The sequence below is a fragment of the Rhincodon typus genome, chromosome 32, assembly GCF_021869965.1.
Source record: "Rhincodon typus isolate 14 chromosome 32, sRhiTyp1.1, whole genome shotgun sequence".
NCBI classification, from domain to species: domain Eukaryota; kingdom Metazoa; phylum Chordata; class Chondrichthyes; order Orectolobiformes; family Rhincodontidae; genus Rhincodon; species Rhincodon typus.
The window spans coordinates 5,038,922-5,061,502 of record NC_063363.1 but is presented as its reverse complement, the minus strand read 5'-3'; the positions used below and the strand labels follow the sequence as shown (position 1 = coordinate 5,061,502).

The window sequence follows — 22,581 nt, the reverse complement described above, 5'->3', positions numbered from 1 at the left end:
ATAATTAGCAACTTCACAGAAACACACATTAACAGGAGGAATTCTTAAATGCACAGTACAGGTAAATGGTCTTAATCCCTATATCATATTAAGATAGAAGAATTATTTTCAATAATCAGGCTTCCGACTACCATCCAGTAGACCTGCTGGAAGCTGCATTTGGAAATGCTGCGTGAGGGTAAGGTTATGATCAGTGGTGATGCACACCTAGTATGCAGTTTCATATATGACATACAAACAAATTGAGGGGTGATAGATATAGGACAGATGTCAGAGGTAGGTTCTTTACTCAGAGAGTAGTAAGGGCGTGGAATGCCCTGCCTGCAAAAATAGTAGACTCGCCCACTTTAAGGGCATTTAAATGGTCATTGGATAAACATATGGATGATATTGGAATAATTTAGGTTAGATGGGCTTCAGATTGGTTTCACAGGTCGGCGCAACATCGAGGGCCGAAGGGCCTGTACTGCGCTGTAATGTTCTATGTTCTATGGTCTAAAGTCAGCTGACCAAAGTATTAGAGGGCAGCCGGAAATCGAGCAGCTCAGGAGAGTTGGAGAGAGAGAGAAAACAAATGGGAAAGCCGGCTCAGGTACATTTCTAGAGCAGTCCTCATCCCCACAGGGTGCTCTTGTTTTTAAGTGGAGGCACTAGTGAATGGTTAATGCACTATGGGGTCATTTCCAAACTTTACAATACAAGCTTGGGTATCTGCAATGTGGCAAATCAGACATTTGGGTTTATGCTGAAGACAGTTTTCCATTCATTACAGCTAATGTTCGCTGCACAACTTGTGTCCAGCTTTATGATCTGCAGTCCCAGTTACCAGATAACAATAACATGAAATCATACCTTACATTAGCTATTACAAATCATTTATTGACTCCTGAACACAGTATACTAGGAACTTTTTCTACCCTTATCAAAAATGAAATGCAATTCCTAGCCCAAGGTTTCACAGCTTATCAAAATTAAACATAATTTAAAGACACAAGAGCAGACACACTTTGGTCAGATTTCTAATGAGTTTAAATGGGAAACCACGTCATCCAGCTAACTTCAGCCTTCTTATTTCAGAACATTTTTCCTATACAACCAAGTTGTAGTGTATACACTACAAGCAGCACAATACATTGGCAGAAGTAACTAAGGCATTTTCTGTAAGAGTCAAAGACCTCACATCACAATGTACACCTGCTGTTGTTTTGTTACTGTCCTTTACAGCAGGGAGGGAGGTGAAAAGATGGTTCCTTTGCAATCCAGCTGTCTCCAATGTGACAGGAAACTGACAGCAAGTTGATCCTGACTTGTTCTGATACCTGATCCAAGCCGGCACTTATTCCTCGGGGCATGGTTGATGATTGGTTAAATAAACTGGAACTGCCACAGCATTTGAGACAGTAAATCTGCTATGAGGGTCAATCACATAACAATCAGATAATTCTTCAAGGAATATTTAAATGGGAAGGGGATGGATTAAAAAGCTTACAAATGTGCTGTTTTAATAAAGGTAGGGTTTTGTATACATATAGCATACTTATACGATAAGCAGTACACATATTAACACTTAGCTATCTCCAAATTTGGTAACCTGTGTCAGCTTTATGGACTTTGCCACGTACAATGACACACACACATCACAATCCAACTGCATCAACAGAAACTCTGCAAGTTCCTCTGTAGCTTGGTTTGGATAGGTCTCAATACACAGCAGGTACCAAGCCGATCAAGAGCAGCAAACCAGATAAAACCAAGAGTAATTTAGAAATTTCTTACTTGTGCCAGTTCAGGCTGTCGCGTAACATAAAGAAGGATGTCCAGGTAACCATACAGCATTATGTGGCAAAGGTCCAACTCCTTGATGCGCCGCAATAAGATGTCCAACACCGGAAACATGACTTCATTGAATGTCCGGACCTCTTCATCTGACTTTAAGGTAGCTATCACATCATCCATAAATTCTGTAACATCTTCAAAGTCTGTATAAGTAACAGAATGATCACACTGCACATTTCACCATGTAAACGATCAAGAACATGGTAAACATGGAACGATAGGATATTAACCACAGGTCTATTTTAATGGAAAGGGCGTTCTTGGCACTGAAGGCAGAAGTTTTCTTCACACAAAGAATGATTAGCATATGGAATAACTGGGATATAGTACCAGAGGCAAAAGTTCTGGAATTATTTGCAAAATGATTAGAAGTTGCTATTGATAGGGGGGCAGGAGGGAAGAGACTACTACTTAATTCTAAATGGATGAGCCAAGTTAGCCTTCCCTACCTACATCTATCATGACCTTTAAAATGTTATTACTTCGTCATATTTAAATGTTACCACACTGCCAATGTAACTTTGGATAGATTTTCATTATATTGATAGTATAGGACGTAAAGAGGGTTCTACTCACTGAGTACTTGAATTGTTTTGTCAGAATTCCGCCCATGATTAATTTCATGAAACATCACTATTGTTAAAGCCTGGTTCCCAAATGCACTAACTTAGAATCAGTGAAGCTTAAAGTGGTGTAAGAAGTCACGTGCTCCATCTTTTTAAAGACGGCCAAAACCAAACCACTCCTATGCTCTCTCCATACAGCCCTATAACTTCATCAGCTTTAAACAACTATGTAATGTTCCCTTAAAGGATTCAAATGTTGCTTCATAAAACCATTCAATGTAGCAATGCACTTCATTATCTAACTACATACTGCATGAAGAAATGTACTACAGGGTTTTTATTTGCTGACGATAATGATTCAAGTAATAAAATGGTCAATTTGAAGTACATCATTCAATCACTAGATTGATACTATTAACCGTTAGTCACTTCAAAAGTACTTAATTAAATGTGAAATATCTTCAGACAGCACCCCAAGTTTGAGAGAGACATTTAATTGCAAGCTCTCATTTTATTTTTTTTTAAATACACAAACACTTTTTTTTTTCCCCCCAACATGAGACAGAACACATAACTCACGCCAATGCAGCATCTTGCACTCCAATGCACAAGTTCAGAGAAATAGAAGAATTATTTACTTACGTGGTCCACTTACTCCTTCAAGAAGCAAGTCAACGACTTGTTCATAAACATTCTGATTGATGTAGATCTCAGGTGTGAGAAGGACTGTGCGGGTGTTGGACACAGTCAGAGCCTTACAACGAAGAGCATAAGTCAACAGGTTTTCTGGGACCTTTGTAATCTGTTGAGAAAATTTATATTTTCAAAGTCATTGGAAAGAGAAAGCCCAACTCTCATAGACAGGACAAAAGGAGAAAATGGACACCCAAAAATAAAATCATCCAAAATACTAATCCAGGCAATGGCAGGTTCTCAGAATTACATACCTCTCCTTTCGCTCTTTGAAAACAAGCAAACAGGTACTTAATAACTTCCTTCTCTCCAGCATCTCGATCAGCTGACATATTAATAACATTCCCTGATGTCATACAGATCAAGCGAGTCCCTGGTTCTGGAAGCAGCATCCGAGTGAACAAAGCCTATTAAGATGACAATGTTCATCATTATCGATTTCATGGATCATTCAGATACTAATCTGAGTACACAATTCTTAGTCCAATACCATTTCTCATTCACTCCCATTGTTTTGAATTGCCTATCCACCAGTGAAGACAAAATGCTGATCCAAGCTCATGGCATTGCTCAATATCCAACATGTTAAATATAGTTTGAACAGGTGCCATCACTATAGAACATGCTGGCAATAGACAGACAACTGAACTGTACTAACTGCTAACTAGAGAATATTTAATGCTTTAATAAGGATTCTACAAGTTGTAGCCTTAAAGAAAAACAGCAAACTTGCAAGTCTCTGCACCATTGGCCTAGTTAACCATTCATCTACTTCAATTAAACAGAAGGAAAATATAAATTGAAAACAAGTTTAAAACATAACTTTGTTCTTCCACTTTCAGCTTCACAAGGGCATTAGGGATAAGCAAATCATGCTCATCTTGCCAAGAATATTGATACCCTGTGAATTTAAAAAAAAGTTTTTAAAACAAATGATTTGTTTTTACATGGTGCCTTCTTACACCTCTCAGAATTTCACAGCAAAACCTAGGTCATATGGATCATTAGGTTCCTGAAACAAATTATAATGGAAGAAAACCTAATGGAAGAAAAATAATCAGAACTTACATTATCACTGGCTTCCCCTTTATGCATCAGATCCTAATCAGAGTATGAAATCATTCTTCTTTAAATTGAAATTTTGTGAATTTGTAGATTTAAGATGTGTTTTTGAGACTTAATCAATAAAAGCAAAAAGTGCATTTCAAGCAGTTTCTTCAAACAGGAATTCAATTTTGAGAGGCACCATGGTACCTACAGACATGGAATGGCTGCCAATTGTTAAATTACATATATGAAAACATAAATTAGAAAAACAGAGTTACAGAACACACAGAAACTTTAAATAGCAACTGCAAATTCACATTATCATAACTTATCGATCTTGACTAAGACAGAATTATGAGGACATAAAGAAAGGTTCTTAAAGCAGAAGCAAGGCATTAGTTTGGAAAGAAAATTACAGTATTGTCCTGAGATAACTGCACCTCCTGATACTAACAGCCAAGCAGTCGAGGCACTAAACCTTGATTCCCTATTGATCAATCAACTAAGGTTTAATACCTTGTGCAAAAGATAGGAAGAAAATCAGCTTCAGGTGTCTCCCAGACGCCAACAGAAAAGTAGTTTATCCAGCAACGAGACGACACTTTTTAAAAAACTGGTTTACAAATACATAACAATCTGTCTATTGCTGAGATCAAGGTGAGATCTAGCTCAGCTTGATAGCTTACAAGTCTTCATACCTCATCAGCACTTAAGAGTATAAGTCCATTTTTGGGTTCAATACTTGATTAAAAGAGATCAATGCATGTGAAAAGGTCAGAATGACATCTGGCCTGAGAGCTCCTACTTAAGGGACATACCAAGACTCAGCGGTCTTTATTCAGGAGAAACAAAACTCAGAAGGATATTTAGTCAGAGAATAGTTACAGCATAGGTTGTCATTCAACCCATCGTGTCCAAGCCAGCTCTCTACACCGATCCACCAATTTCTAATTCCTGCATTTTCCTCGTTTCTCTTTCGATAGATTTCCAACTGTTGTCTGAAGGCCCCATTTAAATCTACCTTGACCCACATTCTCTGGCAGGGCATTCCAGATCCTAATCACTTGCTGCATAAAAATGCTTTTCCTCTTGTTGCCATTATTCTTTTTGCCAATCACCTCATATCAGTATCTTCTGATTCTTGACTTTTCTGCCAATGGGAACAAATCTCATCTATTGTGTCCAGACCCCTTATGAATTTAAATACCTTTATCTCTTAAGTCTTGTCTGATTTTATCAACTCATCCAGAGAATACAAGAACTTGCTGATGGACTTTAAAAATATGGCAATCAAAACGAAATAGGAAACAGAGCCAACCTTTTTGTTAACAGGTTAATAGAACTGTGGAACAGGTTACCAGCAGAAATGATGAATTACAAAACAATATCAAGCTTTACAAAATACTGAAGGATCTCCTGTTGTTATAGGGAATACAATGCATTAGCCCCAGAATCACAGCAAGAAAACTACTGGAATGATAGGTTAAGCGGGTGAATGCATTTCTGTAACACATTGCCACATTATAAGGATTCTTAAATAATTGCTGCCCTAAGTCAGGTTAATTAATGTATTAGAGGTGAAGATCTGAACTAGGCACTTTCTGGTCTGTTACTAAAAATATACTAATACTGTTCTGTGGTTTACTGCTATGTTGCACCATCTGGCTTACATGGGGATTTCCCATTTTACAAATGAATCCCTCAATCCCAGGAATAATCGTTACCTATTAATGGAATGCTCCTAGCAATAAGCAATTATCTCAGTCTCTTTAAGGTTAGATCTACAAAATGATGCATGTAAACCTTCTGAAACAGGATGCTTACCTTACCGTTTTCCCATATAAAAACATTTCTACTAACAGTAATACTGCATAGCAATAAATCATCTCCAATTTTAATTCTTGGTATTTCTACATGGACAAGAACTTTAGGAAGGTTGTACTCATTTGTTGCAGGCGCACTGGTGGCTAGTTAGGCCTATCCATGAGCAGCAGATTCTTCCATAGTAAGACTACGTGAAGGTGTTGTCACTGCTGGGGGAAACTGGATCTATCCTTCTCCTCCTTTTCTCTTTCATGCTGCCTCTACACTCAGTCTCACTAGGTGTCTGTAGTGTGGCAACTTCAGACATCACAACCTGTAGCCTGCGCTTCCCACTGATAATGATCAACGTGGCACACAGAGAGGGATATTGTCTATCTGTGCTTGCAACTGCCCGACGCAATTGACTTTGCAGGAGAATGATTTTGATGTAGGTGATGTTGAGCGGTTTCCAGGATTTCAATGTCTGAAATGAAGTCCTGCCAATAGATCTTTAGGATGCTGCAGAGGTAGCAGTGACAAAAGTACTTAGAAGACATACAGGATCCATGACCCAGCATTGTGCAGATGGGTTGTGAGACTATGGCTTTATACACTGAGTTTAGCCTGTACTCGGAAACTGAAGTTTGTACAGTGTGCCAAATACCTGCTTTTAAAAGCCTATTGTCCACGTCTTCGTTTACAGCAGCATCAAAACAAATTGATGCTCCCCAAATAGATAAATTGCTTGATGGATCCAGCTTGGTTCCCTCAAATGACAATGCTCGATTGTCTATATTCTTCTTGAAGTACAGGCTGATGCCGGACTTCAGTTTTCTTTAAATGGATTTGTAGCCCAAGAAGTTCAGCCGCCTTGAAAAAGTGTCTTGTTATATTTTGCAGATCTGAAGGACTAGGGGCCAGAATAGCAGTCTTTGTGGGAGCTTGAAGACTGCTGAGGTCAGGGGCCCAGAAGCAAGCATAAATTCCCTGAAGGTCATCTGTTGCCTGCTGCAGCATCATGCTGGTGAATAAGGTCAGGGTCAGGACACATCCTTGCTTCATGCCTCTGATGATTCAGAAGGGACTCAAGCTGTTGTGCTCAACCTGACCATATTCATTTTCTTAAAACTACTTTACCATAGCCAGGAACCTGGATAGGCATCTATGTTTTTCAAAGAGTCTCCAAAATCTGTCTCTGCTCATAGTTTCAAATGCCTTGGTGACGTCTACAAAAGTGATGCACAAACTTTTCTTCTGTCATCATTTTCCTTGAGTTTGTCTTAGTAAATATGCCATGTTTACAGTGTTTCTGCTTTCTCTGAAACTGCACTGGCCCTCTAGGTAGTTTTCTTCAGTGATGCACAAGCCTGCTTAGAAACATTCTAGTCAGGATCTTTCCAGCAATAGGAAAGGAGGGTGATCCCACGGAAGTTGGGGCAGTGTTACTTTTCTCCTTCGTTTTTGTACAAGGTGACGATCGTGGCATTGCCAATATCCTGTGACATCCTGCCCCATTCACTGCAGACCATCAAATCTCAGAGCATGTTTCAAAGGACATGCCTACCATGATTCAAGGCTTCTGGTGGCATTCTCATGACTCGACAAAGGGACTTTGCTGCTCTTCATCTGGTTGATGATGGTCATGATTTCCTCCAGCTGTTGTGTTGGAAGTTGGGCTTTCACCCAATTCTTCCTTGGCAGGCAGTTGTTTGATGCTGATGATTGCAGTATCACGTCCTGCGCTCTTAGTGTTGGAAGATGTTTCCCAAGCACTCCAACCTGAGATCCAGGCTGACTCCTTGTTAATGTGCAGCGTCTTGTTATGGGTGCTTCTCAGGGAGTTTTGGGTTTGACGTGTTGGTCCTTGACAGACTGAAACTTATACCACCTGTATCAGTGTGCAGTTGACTTCTTTCTACAAGCAATCAACCAATCGATTTGGGTGCCCCTCAGTTTACATTGAAGGTTGCTGCATACTTGATAGCAGGTTGTCTTTTTTCTGATGGATGGCTAGCTAAGTGAGGTGACCCCAATAAGCTGACCTCTACTGTTGGATGATCGCAGACTTCCTTGTCATTTTTATTAAATCTATCCCTGTCCTCCTCCTCTTTGCTGGGTCCAATGTCTTTGACAGAAGTATCCAATGCTACAACTTTGTTGGGACTCCAGAGTTGCTCTTGAATGAAAATTGCAGTGGAATCACCATGTTTCAACCTGGTCTGCAAGGATACTCAATACTTAGCCCTGCAAGATGAGGTTAGCAAGTTGCTGACTCAATTTCTTTGATGGGTTTCCTCTAGGTCTCGAAATGGAAATACAGTCAGTGGCCTGTGTGACAGTCAGCACCAGGCATGATTCTAACATACAGGGTGTCCTGTAGCATCATTGATGCACTAATATATAGTCTGCCAGGTGCCAGTATTCAGAGTGGAAATGCATCCATGTGGTCTTGAGTTGAAAGGTGCTGTTGGTTGTCTGCAGAGTTCCAAGAGTAGACATCCACTTCCATTGCAGCTTCCAACTCCCTGGTTTCTGAACAATACGTTTCATGCCTGGCTATCAAGACCAGCTCTGGCATTAAAAATAACCAATGGCGACAATTTTGTACTTGGACGGGATAGGCTGGATGAGTTTGTGGAGATTGGTGTAGGAGTCAACTCTGTCAATCTTCAGAGTTGGAGTGTCAATGCTGTTGATTGTTGACCTATTTTTGAGCTTGTAAGTTTAATGGCAATAGTCTTTTTCACCATGAGGCTGACAGTAAGGAGGCATGTTCATTTTGAGGTCGACCCAAGTAATAAGTGCTCTGTGAGGCTGCTTGGCTCCAAGAAGCAACCCTCATTCAGGACTGATACATTGATATCTAGACTGAGTGGCTCATGGCCCACCAAGGCGAAGCATCATTGGCAGTGACTAGTATCAACAGAGTCTCACATTCCAGCAGGCCAGTTTGGGTTGCAGTTTGGCTGCATTAAAATATCTCCATTAATTACAATAAGCCAACTAGCTAGTGGACAGATGAGCATTTATTTAGGCCACCCATTCTAGGCCCCTCTCCAATTCAAGAACAAGTAATGTTGTCCCTCAGAAAGACTGCTTGGCTGTTTAGAATGCTATTGATATGTTGTCCCTAAGTCATCATCAAAATAAACAGCCACCTCAGCAGTATTGGAACCAGGGCTGCAATGTCATCTTACACCTGCCACTTTCATCCCTTTCCCAATGCTTTAGGACTTATTTGTTGAGTTGCAGTTGGGTGGACTCATTTTCTTTTTCCTGCCTGTGGAATCGAGCTTTAAGGCAGAATAGTTTATGATGACTAATCCCGCCATTTTTTAAGCCTGATGTTCATCTGTCCTGGCCCAACAAACTAGAGAGGTAACACGGAGGTCTCCAAGCCATAAGTTTGGATTCAGAGTTTCCCTCTCTTAGGTGGGATGCTAACCAAAACGTGAAAGGACCTGTTCCCTTGTTATTTTATCCATTGTCATTATATTAACATTAGTTCATGCAAGATGGTGTCACACACTTCTAGTCCAGAGCATTGAAGAACATTTAAGCTCCTTAGGAACCTACTGCTCGCTGTTATCTTTGCCAAGGAAAGCATCTGCCCAGATGATGCCATATTCACCAGGTGGTGTTGATCTTCATCACACCTCCATGACCAGTAAATAATGAGACAGGGATCAGTACATATGTGATAATGAACAGTTCTTTGTTGCCAATATTTTGTTCAGTTGAAAGACTTACATAATGGAAGAATGATACTCAAGGGGTTTTCAAATCCAGTTTTCTTCCAAAATTTATATTTTGTAGCATTCCACGGGGAATGGACACATTTTGACACTTAGTGAGCTGTCATTTATCACAAATAAATATTCAAAGGCTATCTGCTAATGGAAAATGTTAAACCTAAATGAGATCCTGTGCTCAGCTTTCAAAGTAACCAACAGGAGTAAGACAGTCCTGATTTCCTCCTCTAGCCGAGGGACACAAAAGCAAATTGCAGTTTTCCTGCTCGATTGACTGAGATACAGATACATAAAATTGGCAGACAGGAATGCCAGCTGATCAATCATGCCAGTGCTGAACCACAATACTCAGGCTAGTATAATTAAACTCTTCAATCTCCCTACAACCATAGCAGTCAGTTAGGTACAGATGTTTACGTGCTACAAACATGAACTTTTCTGGATTGAACTTGTTTAATACCATATCAAAAAGCGTAATAATTGTTTAGTGCACTTTGGTAGACAGAGAAAAACTTTACCACCGATATCAAAAACATACCTCCCGAGCAACAGAAGGAATGTTAACTGTTTGGAAACATTCATACCTGTTCAACATTGTTCATGTCAAGCCAATCTTGCCCATCCAGGTCAGTGGCCATATCCTCCAAATAGACACAGCGTGGTGGGATCCCATTCCCTCCCTTCAGACTGGGATCACCTAAAACACACACCATCCAAAATATTTTAATACAAATATCACTCTTCAGAATTCTAAGCAGAGTTACAGGCCTAAAATAACCATCTGAGGAGAACATCACTCATATTGCAAAATGGGTAAAAACAAGGAAAAGTAGAAAGTAGTGGGCTGCAGTAACAGAATGCAAAACATTGTCATAAATACAATAAATGAAAAATAGCAGGATTAAGTAGCTGAAGTGCAGCAGAAAACAAATTACTCCAGGCTCTGGACTCAGTTTAGCTCAGTTGGCTGAACAGCTGGTTTGCCGTGCAGTGTGACGCCAACAGCATGGGTTCAATTCCCGCACCAGCTGAGGTTACCATGAAAGAATTTTCTTCCCAATCTCTCCCTTCACCTGAGGCATGGTGACCTTCAAGTTAAAACACCACTAGTCATACCTCTATGATTCTCTAATGAGACAGCAGCTCTATGTCCTGGCAAAACAATGGCAACTTTACTTACCTAGCAAGATAGTCAAGACACCAGAGGAAATGGATGCTCCTCTTTGGGTAAAACACGATTTGTGTCCACCCAAATAGTCCGACAAGACAATAACACAGAAGTGTCCATAACTCTGCACTATAGTCAGAGTTTCATTCTGCAAGTGCTCAAAATGGCAAACGTGAGAAATGGAAAACATAACACCAATGCAATAATAAGGACTGAAGCTGAGGCATATTGCTGGGGGTTAGTGGAAGAGCTTTACTCTACACATAACCCAAGAGATATCTAGCCAATTAACCTTTGATATTTCCACTAGTGCATGAAATTGAAATTGTTCCATTCCTCAGGACTAACGTCCTTCACCTTGGGGACCATAAAATTCACAGGAAATGAAATCCACTAGATGCTAGATACTCACTGTTGTCAAGTGTAATAAGAAAGATGCGCTGAAGCATGTGATTGATATTGAGTTGTTCACATATTTCCTTTTGAGAGCGAAATGCACGGCTGAGGTCTGTAATCGAATCATTGTCAACGCTCTCCAAACTACTGACATCCGAATCTTCACTGTCGTAAACATCTTCTGTAGATAATGGACATTCTGGATAGGAACACATGAACAACACTATATGCAATCACACAAATACTCAATATTCACTACAAGATAAATGTACAGCATTAAAATAATAGTTTACATTTTCCCTAAGTTTATTTTTTGTGTTTGACTAGCTGACTTTAATCTTGCCAGGCTTTTAGGTATAACAATTGTTCTTGGCACACTGAAATGTAGAGGGAAAAATCGGCCAGATTCTTGCTGAGTGGCCCCTTCCAGAAAACAAGTCAGCAGATAACTGGTAATCACAAGTCAGACCCCAGTTTTGTTTTTAAATGGGGGGGCAGCGGGAGTTGGCGGGGGGGGGGGGGGGGGGGGTGGGGGGGGGGGGGGTGGTGATGGTTGTAGGGAAGGGAGGTGTAGAGAGAAAGAGAGGGAGAGAGGAGAGGATAGAAGAGAGACTATAAGACCCATTGATTTCCTTAATATTAGTTTCACCTTCTATTAAAATTTCTTTTCCACAATGATGAAAAAATCAGAAGCACAAACATTTAACTGCTGCTTTCTGAAAGTTTGAAGTCTAGGTTCTCTTCGATTTCTGAAGGAACAGGGTCACCTTTTCTTATACTATTAAACTAAATTTGTAGTAAAATATTTCTTGCTATTAATCATGGGGACATTATTTACAAATACCCTTATCAGAGGGAACAGGGACACGCTCCCTTTCTCAGTTGTGTAAATACATTTCACTCTGGTCACACTCTACATGTTAAATTCCTTTGAATCTACAAATAATACTTAAAATTCGACATACCATCAGCATGCAAGCTTTCAACCTTACTAAACTGTCAAATACCCTCATTCTGTCAATAGCTAGTAGTAATGTTTGGATTTCTCCACTGAACAAAACTTTAGCTTTGAATGGCTGAGTTAAAGTGTTATAAAACAGAGACAAATTTAGAATTTCACTCTGGCCCATCTAAAGCACAGGCTCTCCACCTATACATTACAAATTATTGGGAATACATCCTAATTGTTCAAAACATGATGCTTCATTAAAGAGCTGTAATATTTACAAGAATGAAGGGGGAATCTCATAGAAATCTATAAAATTCTACTAAGACTAGACAGTATAAATGAAGGAAGGACATTCCCAATAACCTTGGAGTCAGAAGGCCATTGTCATTGACAACTGGTCACCACTCCACAGACCAATCAGCTACTTGTTGCTTGACAAATCACTTTTTGTACACACTCCAGCGACTTTCCATTTGCAACCAGATATTATCCACTGGTTGAACAAGCAACACTTACACTAGGTGCCAGCCGCTTGCATTAAAGAAAAGTACAGAAATCCTTTTCACAATTGTTTTTTAAAACTGTCCTTTTTCCACTCTGGTTCACAAACAAAAATATAGAAAAACATACAAAAAACCGCACAGTCATGGGGAAAAGAAGGGAGTGGGACCAACTGCATTCTTCCCTATAAATGCCAGCATAGATCAATCGAACAAATAGCTTTGTTCTGTTTTGTACATGTCTATGATTCTATGAAAGCAAATTGTTAACAATAAGAGAGAGCACAATTGGGAAAAATAAGTGTTTGGATTTTGAGGTAAATACATATTAGCAAACTTTAAACCAAAAAGAACTCTGTAGTCCTGTTCAGAACATGTTGGAACCTTACCTGGTGCAAACAGTTACAAGACAAATTTTCACAATATTGAACTGAAAAAGGAAACAATGCAATCTGTTCTCTTCCAGAATATTTTAAGTCTATTTCTCTTTATAGAATGCCTATACTGTGGAAACAGGCCATTAGGCCCAACAAGTCCACACCAACCCTCTGAACAGCATCCCACCCAAACTCATCCCCCTACCCTTTCCCTGTAACCTTGCATTTTCCATGACTAAAGCATCTAACCTACACATCCCTGGACACTATGGGCAATTTAGCATAGCCAATCCACCTAAACTTTTGGACTGTGGAAGGAAACCGGAGCACCCGGCGGAAAGACATGGAGCGAATGTGCAAACTCCACACAGACAGTTGCCTGAGGGTGGAATCAAACCTGGGTCCCTGGTGCTGACAGGCAGCAGTGCTAACCACTGAGCCACCGTGCCGCCCAATGGTTCACAGGGAAGACATTTAGCGTTTGCAAAACTGGCTGTCAATGATCTCTTAGTTAAAGGGAAACAGACAACCTTGGAAACTCTTAAGTATGCTTACCTGGTGGCCCTGTAGGAAGCTGCTGTTTCTGGACAGAGGCAAACTGCTTGGCATCAGCCACAGAACTGAAGAGAGCTGCAAAGGGGTTGCTAGATATGTTATTGTTGTTCTCTTGGTCAGTCATTTCTCTTCAAAGCCCACTCCATTCAGCTCCAAAGCAGGCTGACAGGAAGACAATATAAAATACAGATGAATCACCCACGCTGCTAGAGAGTGCCAATACTTAAAACTATTTCAGCATGTCACAATACGTATACACAATTGCACTATAATATTCTAGATTCGACAAATGCGTTCTTTCACTAGAGAGATTCAAATACTAAGTAATAATCTATTACAGTCAATCATCCACATTACTCTGCTTTCAGTAAACAAGTCTTTGCTGAAATAACCTGCTACCAGCTAATCCATAATCACCTCTGCCTACAGACTACAGGGAGCCAAACAGAATACTCTGGCCAAGAAAATGCACTTACAGGCATTCCGCAATTGGCTGAAAATTGCACTTGTTTCCTGAAGTGTTATTTGCCCTTCTCCCCAAAAGGTTATTAATACAAACATAAAATCTGCCACCAATCAGTGCATTCGGGCAAAGGTTTAGAAATTGATTCTTTTATAATATTTTTGCACGAAAAATATTTCTCAATCTATTGAACAATAATGCTTTGGTTCATTTCAAGTTATAGAACATAAAATAAATTATCACAAAAAATGCAATACAATATGAACCATCATTTGTGAGCAACCCAAGTTTAAATAATTCAAAATGACTAAGTATCAATATCATTTACTGTTGACATTAGCTTACACAAAACAGTTCTCAAGAAAATTTTAAAAGAAAGTTTTTAAAAGATGCAAGGGAAGATAATTAAATCAGGGCCATCCCAAAGTGGGGATCAGGACATTAGGTGGAGTCGCAAGATGAAACGTTTGGGGTCATGAGCTCCAAGATAGCAATGGCCAAACAGTCCCCACCCTTCCAACTACTCTCATAAGTCTCCTCCTCCTTCCCTATCACTTTCGAAAGAGTTAAAACAGTTTTCAAGCTTTGAAACGGAGTCATAGTAGAAAAACATTTAGGAAGCAGTAAATTAAATTTTCTCTTGTTGAAGATGGTTATTCCTTAACAATTGTATGGAGTGAATGTTAGTACTTGCCATTTATCAGCCCAAATCTGAACACTGTCCAGGTCCTGTACAAATGGGGCACAGACTACTTCAGCTTCTGAAAGCTGGGACCACAAGTGAATACTATGTAAAAATAAGCAAAAATCATCACTTCTGACCTCAATGCAAAAGTCTTTGATGGAGTAACCAAACTTGGTCCAATAGTGGAGTCAAAAGACAACATCCTGATGACCTCCTGCCATAATATCTTGTCAATGAGATTATTGGCTTCCACAATCACAACTATCTTCTTTTGTTCTAAGTTATGACTCCAGTCTGTGAAAAGTATTTTCCCTGATATCCAATGATTTCCTGTGGCTCTGAGTAACAAGCTGCTGGGTTCGAGCCCCACTATAGGGCTTGGGTACGAAAATCAAAGCTGACACTCTAACGCAGTACTGAAAGAGTATTGCACTGTTGGAGTTGCAATATTTCAATTCAGACATTAAACTGAAGTTCCCATCTGCCTGGTTGAGTAGATGTAAGCAATTTCCCTGTGCTATTTCAAAGAACAGCAGGAGAGTTGACACCAGTATCCCAATACTTATCCTTTAACCAATACCAAATAAACAAGTTATCAAACAGAATGCTGTTTGACAGAGTTTGTGTGTGCATATTGGCTGCCACATGTCCTACATAACAACAATGACTACATTTCAAACAGTACTTCATTGGCAGTAAAGCACTGGATGCCTAATGGTTGCATAAAGTACTACATAAATGTAAGCCTTTCATTGTCTTCCTTCTAATTCTAATTTCATCATGGTTCCTTGATGTCACTCTTGGTCAAATACTGCTCTGATGTAAAGGAAAATCATTCTCACCCCATTCTTTGAAATCATCTTCTTGTCCATCTTTGAAACAAAACACTATTGGAACAGAGTGGTTCTGGCTGAACTCAAACTAAGTTTTGCTGAGCAAGTTATGATCAAGTACCACTGGATTAAATTGTTATTGTCATCTTCTATCTTTTGGTGATGTCAGAGTAGACTGATGGTATAGTAATTGGCCAAATTGGATTTGACCTACATTTTGTGTACAGACCACACCTGGCAATTTTCTCCATTGTTGGGTAGAGGTCAGTGTTGTAGTTGTACTGGTACAGCTTAACAAAATGCACATCCAGTTCTGGACATAAGCTTTTGACATCCTAGATCACACTATTTTCCAAATAACAATTTCTATACATCAAACCAGTTAATTGCCTGTAAATTCTTTGAAACTATCTGAAGTCATGGATGCCACCACAGAAATGCAAATCTTTCTTTCCAATAAAAATCTAAAATACCATTGTTATATAAATCCAAAAGTATGTAATAAGAACCTCCGTTAAAGCATTCCCATCTGTCAATCTCTCGTGCCCACATAAAATCTCACCGTTGGTGATATTCTCTACTGCATTTCTCAACCTTTGAGAAATGCTTCAATTTATTTATTAAAAATTCTAAAGACTGGAAGGACACAAGACATTGGTTAGAGACAGGAAAGTCTGAATTTCATAATTCACTGAATTGTTAAAAAAAGTCCAATTTTCTCATCTCTGCCACTGTGATTGCTAACAAACACGAGGACACTGACAAGATCACCTTCCTGATGTCCGTTAACTTTAATACTTTTATTAGCAACTGTGACTATATAATGGATCACAAGAAAGAATTCTGGCTGAGTTTCATCATTTTAAGTAAAGACGTCAGTCCAGGAATTGAACCTGACAGCTAACTGGCCGGTTTGCACTGGTTCAGCAGGCAGCATACAAATTAACCAAGTAAATTAATCCTTGATCACTGTAGATTTTTCTTCTTTGGAGTGATAAAAAAAAAAGTTACTTTAAAGAAAAAGATCCATGTTTGTCATGAACAGGTTAAAATAACAAAGCTGTTAACTGTGATTACTGGACATTGAAACATGACAAATTGGATACAGACTCTAAAATTTCAAATCAGGAAAGTTTTAAACAAATTCACGTTAATTTAACTTATACAGTGCTTCCCAAACATTTTGCCATTGAGAACCTATTTCAAAGTTTAAAAATATTTACAACCCAGCAGTGAGTAGTGGGAAGGAGAAGAGACCTATTACATCAAAAGTAAGGAGTCGTCAGCCATCACTGCCTTGGAACTTGTGACCGCAACATTTCAACTCGAGAACTCATTTGGCGTCCGGATCTCCACTTTGGGAAGTTCTACACTTATAGCCAGAATTAGAAGAAATATGTTACATTAGAAGCACATTCTTGGCAAATTTAGTTTCTGTACAAATTTGGAGTACAACCAGAATAAACAATTGAGTCGGTGTACAGTTTGTTTATGCATTGCAATACCTCTAATCAAACAGTATTTCTGCACGACAGAACAAAGCAGCTTGAACAGAAACCATGCGGTATAAACTGAGAACAAGTAACCTTGTGTGGTAATACAAGACACCAAAGCGAGGTCAGGAACAAATACTACACAGTGTACGACTGACACAGCAATCAATGTTCCAATTATTCAAATTTATTTATGTCAACATGATTGAATCTCCACTTCCCATCCTATGTTTGGACACTGCAGAAGACAAAGTCATATAAATTCTTTACTTCAGTCTCATTGTGAAGAGCTACAGTAGGCCTGAGGTCTGGTCATCAACAAATTGCATTTCTACAGCGCCACTTGTTCTATTGAGTTCCAAGATTACTTAGCTGCTTTAGCAGTGTTGCAAATTCAAACGTTACTGTTTTTCAGAAAGATGATTCTATACCTTTCTAACATCAATAATTTAGATACACAGACATTACATCTGTGCAAACAGACAAAAAGGCTATTGTATCAATAACAGGTCTCATGTGCCTTAAATTCCTGAAAGTGGAGGTAGGGGGAAAACAGTCAGTTATAGTGCATATTAGTGCTATGGCAAGAGAACAGAAGCAATGTGCTCCCTATATCTATTTTCTATCAACGTGTAGCAAGGCTTTCTGGATTTAGGTGAGAGGTGGATCCCAATGGGGAAAGTGTACAACCCATATTCAGGAAGCAGAAATAATGCATGTTGTTGGCAATCTCTCAGCATCTTAAAATAAATATTCGAACAATGACAGGTCCCCACACGTCACACCTAATGCTGAACAAGAGAAGTCATTAGTAATTTTGTTTCTATCTGATCGCTGGATGTGGGCATTGCTGAGGATGCTCGCACAAAACTAGCATGGTGCAAGATTTGGGAGTCTCATGATGACCATGAATCCATTGTCAATTGTCAGAAAAGCCCATGTGGTTCACTAATGTCCTTTAGAGAACAAAATTGTTATCCTTACCTGGTCTGGCCTACATGCGACTGCAGACCCACAGCAATGTAGTTGACTCTTAACTGCCCCCTGGGCAACTAGGGTTGGGCAATAAGTGCTAAGCTAGCCAGCAACACCCTTGTCCTGTGAATGAATTAAAAAAACTACCTACAAGATGCACTGCAGAAATTCACCAAAGATCCTCACACAGCAACTTCTAACTCACAACCAATTTCATCTAGGAGGACAAGGACAGCAGATACATGGGAACACCACACAAGTTCCCTTCCAAGCCACTCACCATCCTGACTTGGAAATATATCACCACTCTTTCACTGTCACTGAATCAAAACTCTGGAAATCCCTCCCTAAGGGCATTACCGATCTACCTACAGTATACAGACCTCAGAGGTTCAAGAAGGCAACTCACCATTACCTTGTCAAGGGTAACTAGGGAATGGGCACTGAATGCTAGTCGAAACAGAACCTCTAGATAATGTTTCTCAAACTTTTTGCCATTGTGACCACAACTGATTCTTGAAAATTGCCATTAGCTTAAGCGTGTACTGTGCCACAGGAAAGAGACCTGCAAGAGTACAAGTGAGACTGTCAAAGTGGAGACCTGTTAGAATTGGAGCACCACTGTTACAACTCTGCTAGAACTTGATAGGGGCAATTGCTGCCTTGGAGCTCAAGGAATCAACTGGGGCCCCAACACCCACTTTGGGAAACCCTGTTCTAGGAAGTAAAGGTGAATCACACGCACACTCTGAGCAACCGAGAATCAAAGAAATTCATGGAGACATTAAAGATGGTAGTTATTTCGCCCAACCTCCTTTTGCTCTAATACATTTGTACATTAGCTATAAAACATTTCATTTCTGAGGAAGGGTCACCAGACCCGAAACGTTAACTCTGTTTTTTCCTTCATAGATGCTGCCAGACCTGCCGAGCTTGTCCAGCAACTTTGTTTTTGTTCCTGATTTTCAGCATCCGCAGTTCTTTTGGTTTTTTATAAAAAATTTAGAGGCAGGAAAGAGATTGTTTGACCAACAGTCAGGGACAATCCAATCAGGTATCAGAGCTAGATGTGAAGGATATCCAGCAGCTCTGCTGAGGTGGTTCAACTGGCAGGTGACGTTGTTAAAAAATTCCTCAATACCCTATATTCTCAAGTAACAGTTGACCTTGCGTAAATATCAAGCGTGTTTTGGCCATAAAACTCAAACGCTGAAGGCAAATTCGGAATGGTGCAAACCTACTTGATAGAATCATAAAATAGCAAACTGTCAAAGGTGGCTGTTCAGCCGATGGTACTTGTACAGGCTTTGGTTCTTTTGCACAAGTCTTGCAATCAGGGTTGGCATGAACAGTTATCAACCTTGCTTTGTGATAATGAGACGGTGAGGAAAGTTGGGATTTTAACCTCTCCTGCATGTCACTTGTATAAAAGTTGACTTCGTACTACTTGACTAAAAATTTGGCCTGAGAAACTCAATTTTTACACAGATTTAAATAGTTGGCCCAGTCAAAATTGACATCCCTCATAACCACAGATGAAGCATCATATATCAATTTGCAATTCTGCCATGCTATGTGCTATCCTTATAGAGATCATAGGCAAGTGAGTGGCACCCCATTCTCTGTCCACCCAACACTCTGCAATGAAATATGAAGTAATTGTGCCAGGATGATGAATGGAGCTTAGTTCCTTTACCCACTCCCTGTCCCATCTTAATCTCATTTTGACTAGGACAGAGAAAAACATTCAAATTCTCCAATCTGTGAGACCTATGCCCTCATTCAAGCCAGTGGTCTATCATATGGTATAGCACTAATTCTCAATATTGTATTTGAAGGAACAGAAGGAGTGAGTTACAAGTCTCTCAAAGTTTGCAATAAATCAAGTGCATGACACTTAATAGGGATATGGGATTGTAAGGATTATTAGACAAAGAAAACCACCAAACTCCACCTTATTCACTTTCCACGATTCTCGTAATCTCAAGCTACAATAATGGAGTTGGTTGACCAATAATGCCAATACACTATCAGATATTAATCAACCCATAACTAATTTAGATATAATGCTAAGTGAGGGGAGTCATGGGAGGCACTGAAACTTAGTCTTGCATTTATAAAGCACTATTAATGACTTCTGGATGTCTCAAAGCCTTTACAGCCAATGATATACTTTCAATGGAGTCACAGTTCCAATGTAGAAAACCCGCTGCAGCAGCAAATCTGCACTCAACAAACTCCCACAACAGCAATGTGAATTGCGCAGATATTCTGTTTTTGTGATGCTTGTCAAACAATAAACATTGGCCAGAACACTGGAAGAACTTCCTTGCTCTTCTTCCAAATAGCGCTGCAGGATCTTTTACATCCTTCTGCAGGGGCAGATGAAGTTTTAGTTTTATGTTACATCCTAAAGTCTATCCAGTACACCCTCAGCAATGGACTGTCATCTTAAATTTTAAGTCTCTGAAAAGGGACACAAACCTTCTGACTTAGACAAGCTCACTATCCCACTGAAGTCCAAAGTTATTTCTGCTGTCTCTAACCACAATACATTTACCATGCATGCCTCAAATTACTCATACTATATTCCAAAATATTATTTTCAGAACTCTACCTAATTAGTAACTGAATGAATTAGCACCAACTGCTCTGCTGAATTCCAAGGGAGTCTAATCTATATGCGAACTTCTTACTCAGTGAAATAAAACGCTACCCCACATTAACTCTGAGTTTAATCTCTCCGACCTCCAGCCCTATCTTTCAATTGTGCTCTTCTGAACAAGAAAAGCTGCTCATCAGGTACATTATCCAGTCTCTTTAGAATCCTAAAAACGGTTTTCAAATCACCTCTCAATCTATACAATGGAACCTTATAATCCAACATCCCTCTTTTACTAATTGGAATAGAAACTATAATAATTCTGATCAACATATTCTGACTCTGAGCGATTTAATAAAGCTGAGGGTGGAGAACTCTTTATGCTGTTGTAAAAGTCCAATGACCGTGAAAAGTTTTCCAACCAACTTAAAAGAACTGTCAATAAAAACTCAGAGAATAAGAACTGGCTATGGGAATCTCCTACTTCTTCCCTCCAGAAACCAGCAAACTTAATTGTTATCCTGAGAGATAATAAGAACTGCCGATGCTGGAGTCAGAGATAACACAGTGTGGAGCTGGAGGAACACAGCAGGCCAGGCAGCATCAGAGGAACGGGAAAGCTGACGTTTCAGGTCGGGACCCTCTAGAAATTTTCTGAAGAAGGGTCCCGACCCGAAACGTCAGCTTTCCTGCTCCTCTGATGCTGCCTGGCCTACTGTGTTCCTCCAGCTGCACACTGTGTTATGTATGTCAATAAAAACTTAATAGGTTTTAATTCAGGCAGCAGCACAAACAAACTGCGAGAGGTCAGTGAACTGGTCTCCCTTACTCTGCAGACCTGAGAAAACAACTTTACAAAGAGAAGGGTGAAGAGAAAATCAGAGAGAGCTCTTGAGGCAAAATGTATTTTACTTTCTAGTATACAAAAAAAACAACGAATTTTCAGCAAGTGGAGAAAGCCTGAGTCAGGACAATTAGCTCAGAGAGAGAAGTAAAAACTGCCTGAAACCAGGGGCCTGCAAAGCAACAAACAGTACAGGGCAGAGAGAGTAAGAGAGAGGGGAATCTTTTTGAAAATTAAACATTTATACCAGATATTAAAATATTCACAGTAATGAGCTACCACATTCCATCAAAAGAACAAAACACAGGGCCAGTTTCTAACCTCAGAGGATTGGGAAGAGTTGGGAAGTCGGACGAGTACATATAGAAATAATAAGTGATTAAATAAATAATCTAACTGAAGGAGAGCAGGCCCAGTGATCCCAGATGTGGAAAGCCAGTGGGGGATTTTCCCCGTCACTGAGGGAAGGATTTTTACTGACAAATTAAATGTTTTATAAACATTCACGGGGACCGAGTGGCCGTGGCTGAGGGGAAATGGAAGGGAGAAACGGTCCCCGCTCGAGCCGCCCTTACCTGGGGATCCGCTGCTGCTGAAAGTGGCGGCTCCGTCCGTCCGTCAGGGAGGCCCGGGCTCCCAGCGTGCGCGCCCCCTGGCTCCCCGCGCGCGCGCTCTGGCAGCCGGCGTGCCCTTCCCCGGGCTCCCAGCGTGCGCGCTCTAGCAGCCGGCGTGCCCTTCCCCGGGCTCCCAGCGTGCGCGCCCTGGCAGCCGGCGTGCCCTTCCCTGGACACCCAGGTAGCGCTTCTGCTGAACGACTTCACGCAGGCGCTGTCTCTCTTCGCCTCAACTCGGCTCCGCCCTCCCTTGGCCCCGCCCATCACCTTTACAACAAAAACTTATAGGATGCTGGAGAACTGAAATCATCACAGTTAGTGCTGGGGCAGCTCAGCTAGGTGTCCCCCTTTTCTCCCGGGCTCAATAGATTTAAGAAGGCTTATTCGAGAGAGTATTTGAAAGCAGGTTGATTAAAAATATTTGCAAGTG

The 22,581-nt window shown here is 40.2% G+C and overlaps 1 protein-coding gene across 2 annotated transcripts in view; it reads right to left on the bottom strand.

The window, feature by feature from the left end:
* The window catches only part of ube4a (ubiquitination factor E4A (UFD2 homolog, yeast)), a 54,759-nt gene extending 32,438 nt beyond the window's left edge, over positions 1–22,321 (bottom strand). The window contains exons 1-7 of one of the 2 annotated variants that reach the window (XM_048615321.1): positions 22,113–22,321; positions 13,643–13,804; positions 11,278–11,460; positions 10,282–10,394; positions 3,350–3,502; positions 3,045–3,204; positions 1,777–1,979 (exon numbers count right to left, since the gene is read on the bottom strand). In XM_048615321.1, the coding sequence (XP_048471278.1) occupies positions 1,777–1,979; positions 3,045–3,204; positions 3,350–3,502; positions 10,282–10,394; positions 11,278–11,460; positions 13,643–13,766 (936 nt within the window). In that variant the 5' untranslated portion in view covers positions 13,767–13,804; positions 22,113–22,321. The remainder of the gene's footprint in view (positions 1–1,776; positions 1,980–3,044; positions 3,205–3,349; positions 3,503–10,281; positions 10,395–11,277; positions 11,461–13,642; positions 13,805–22,112) is intronic. The other variant, XM_048615322.1, reaches the window with a different exon arrangement.
* Between the last annotated feature and the right edge of the window lie 260 nt (positions 22,322–22,581).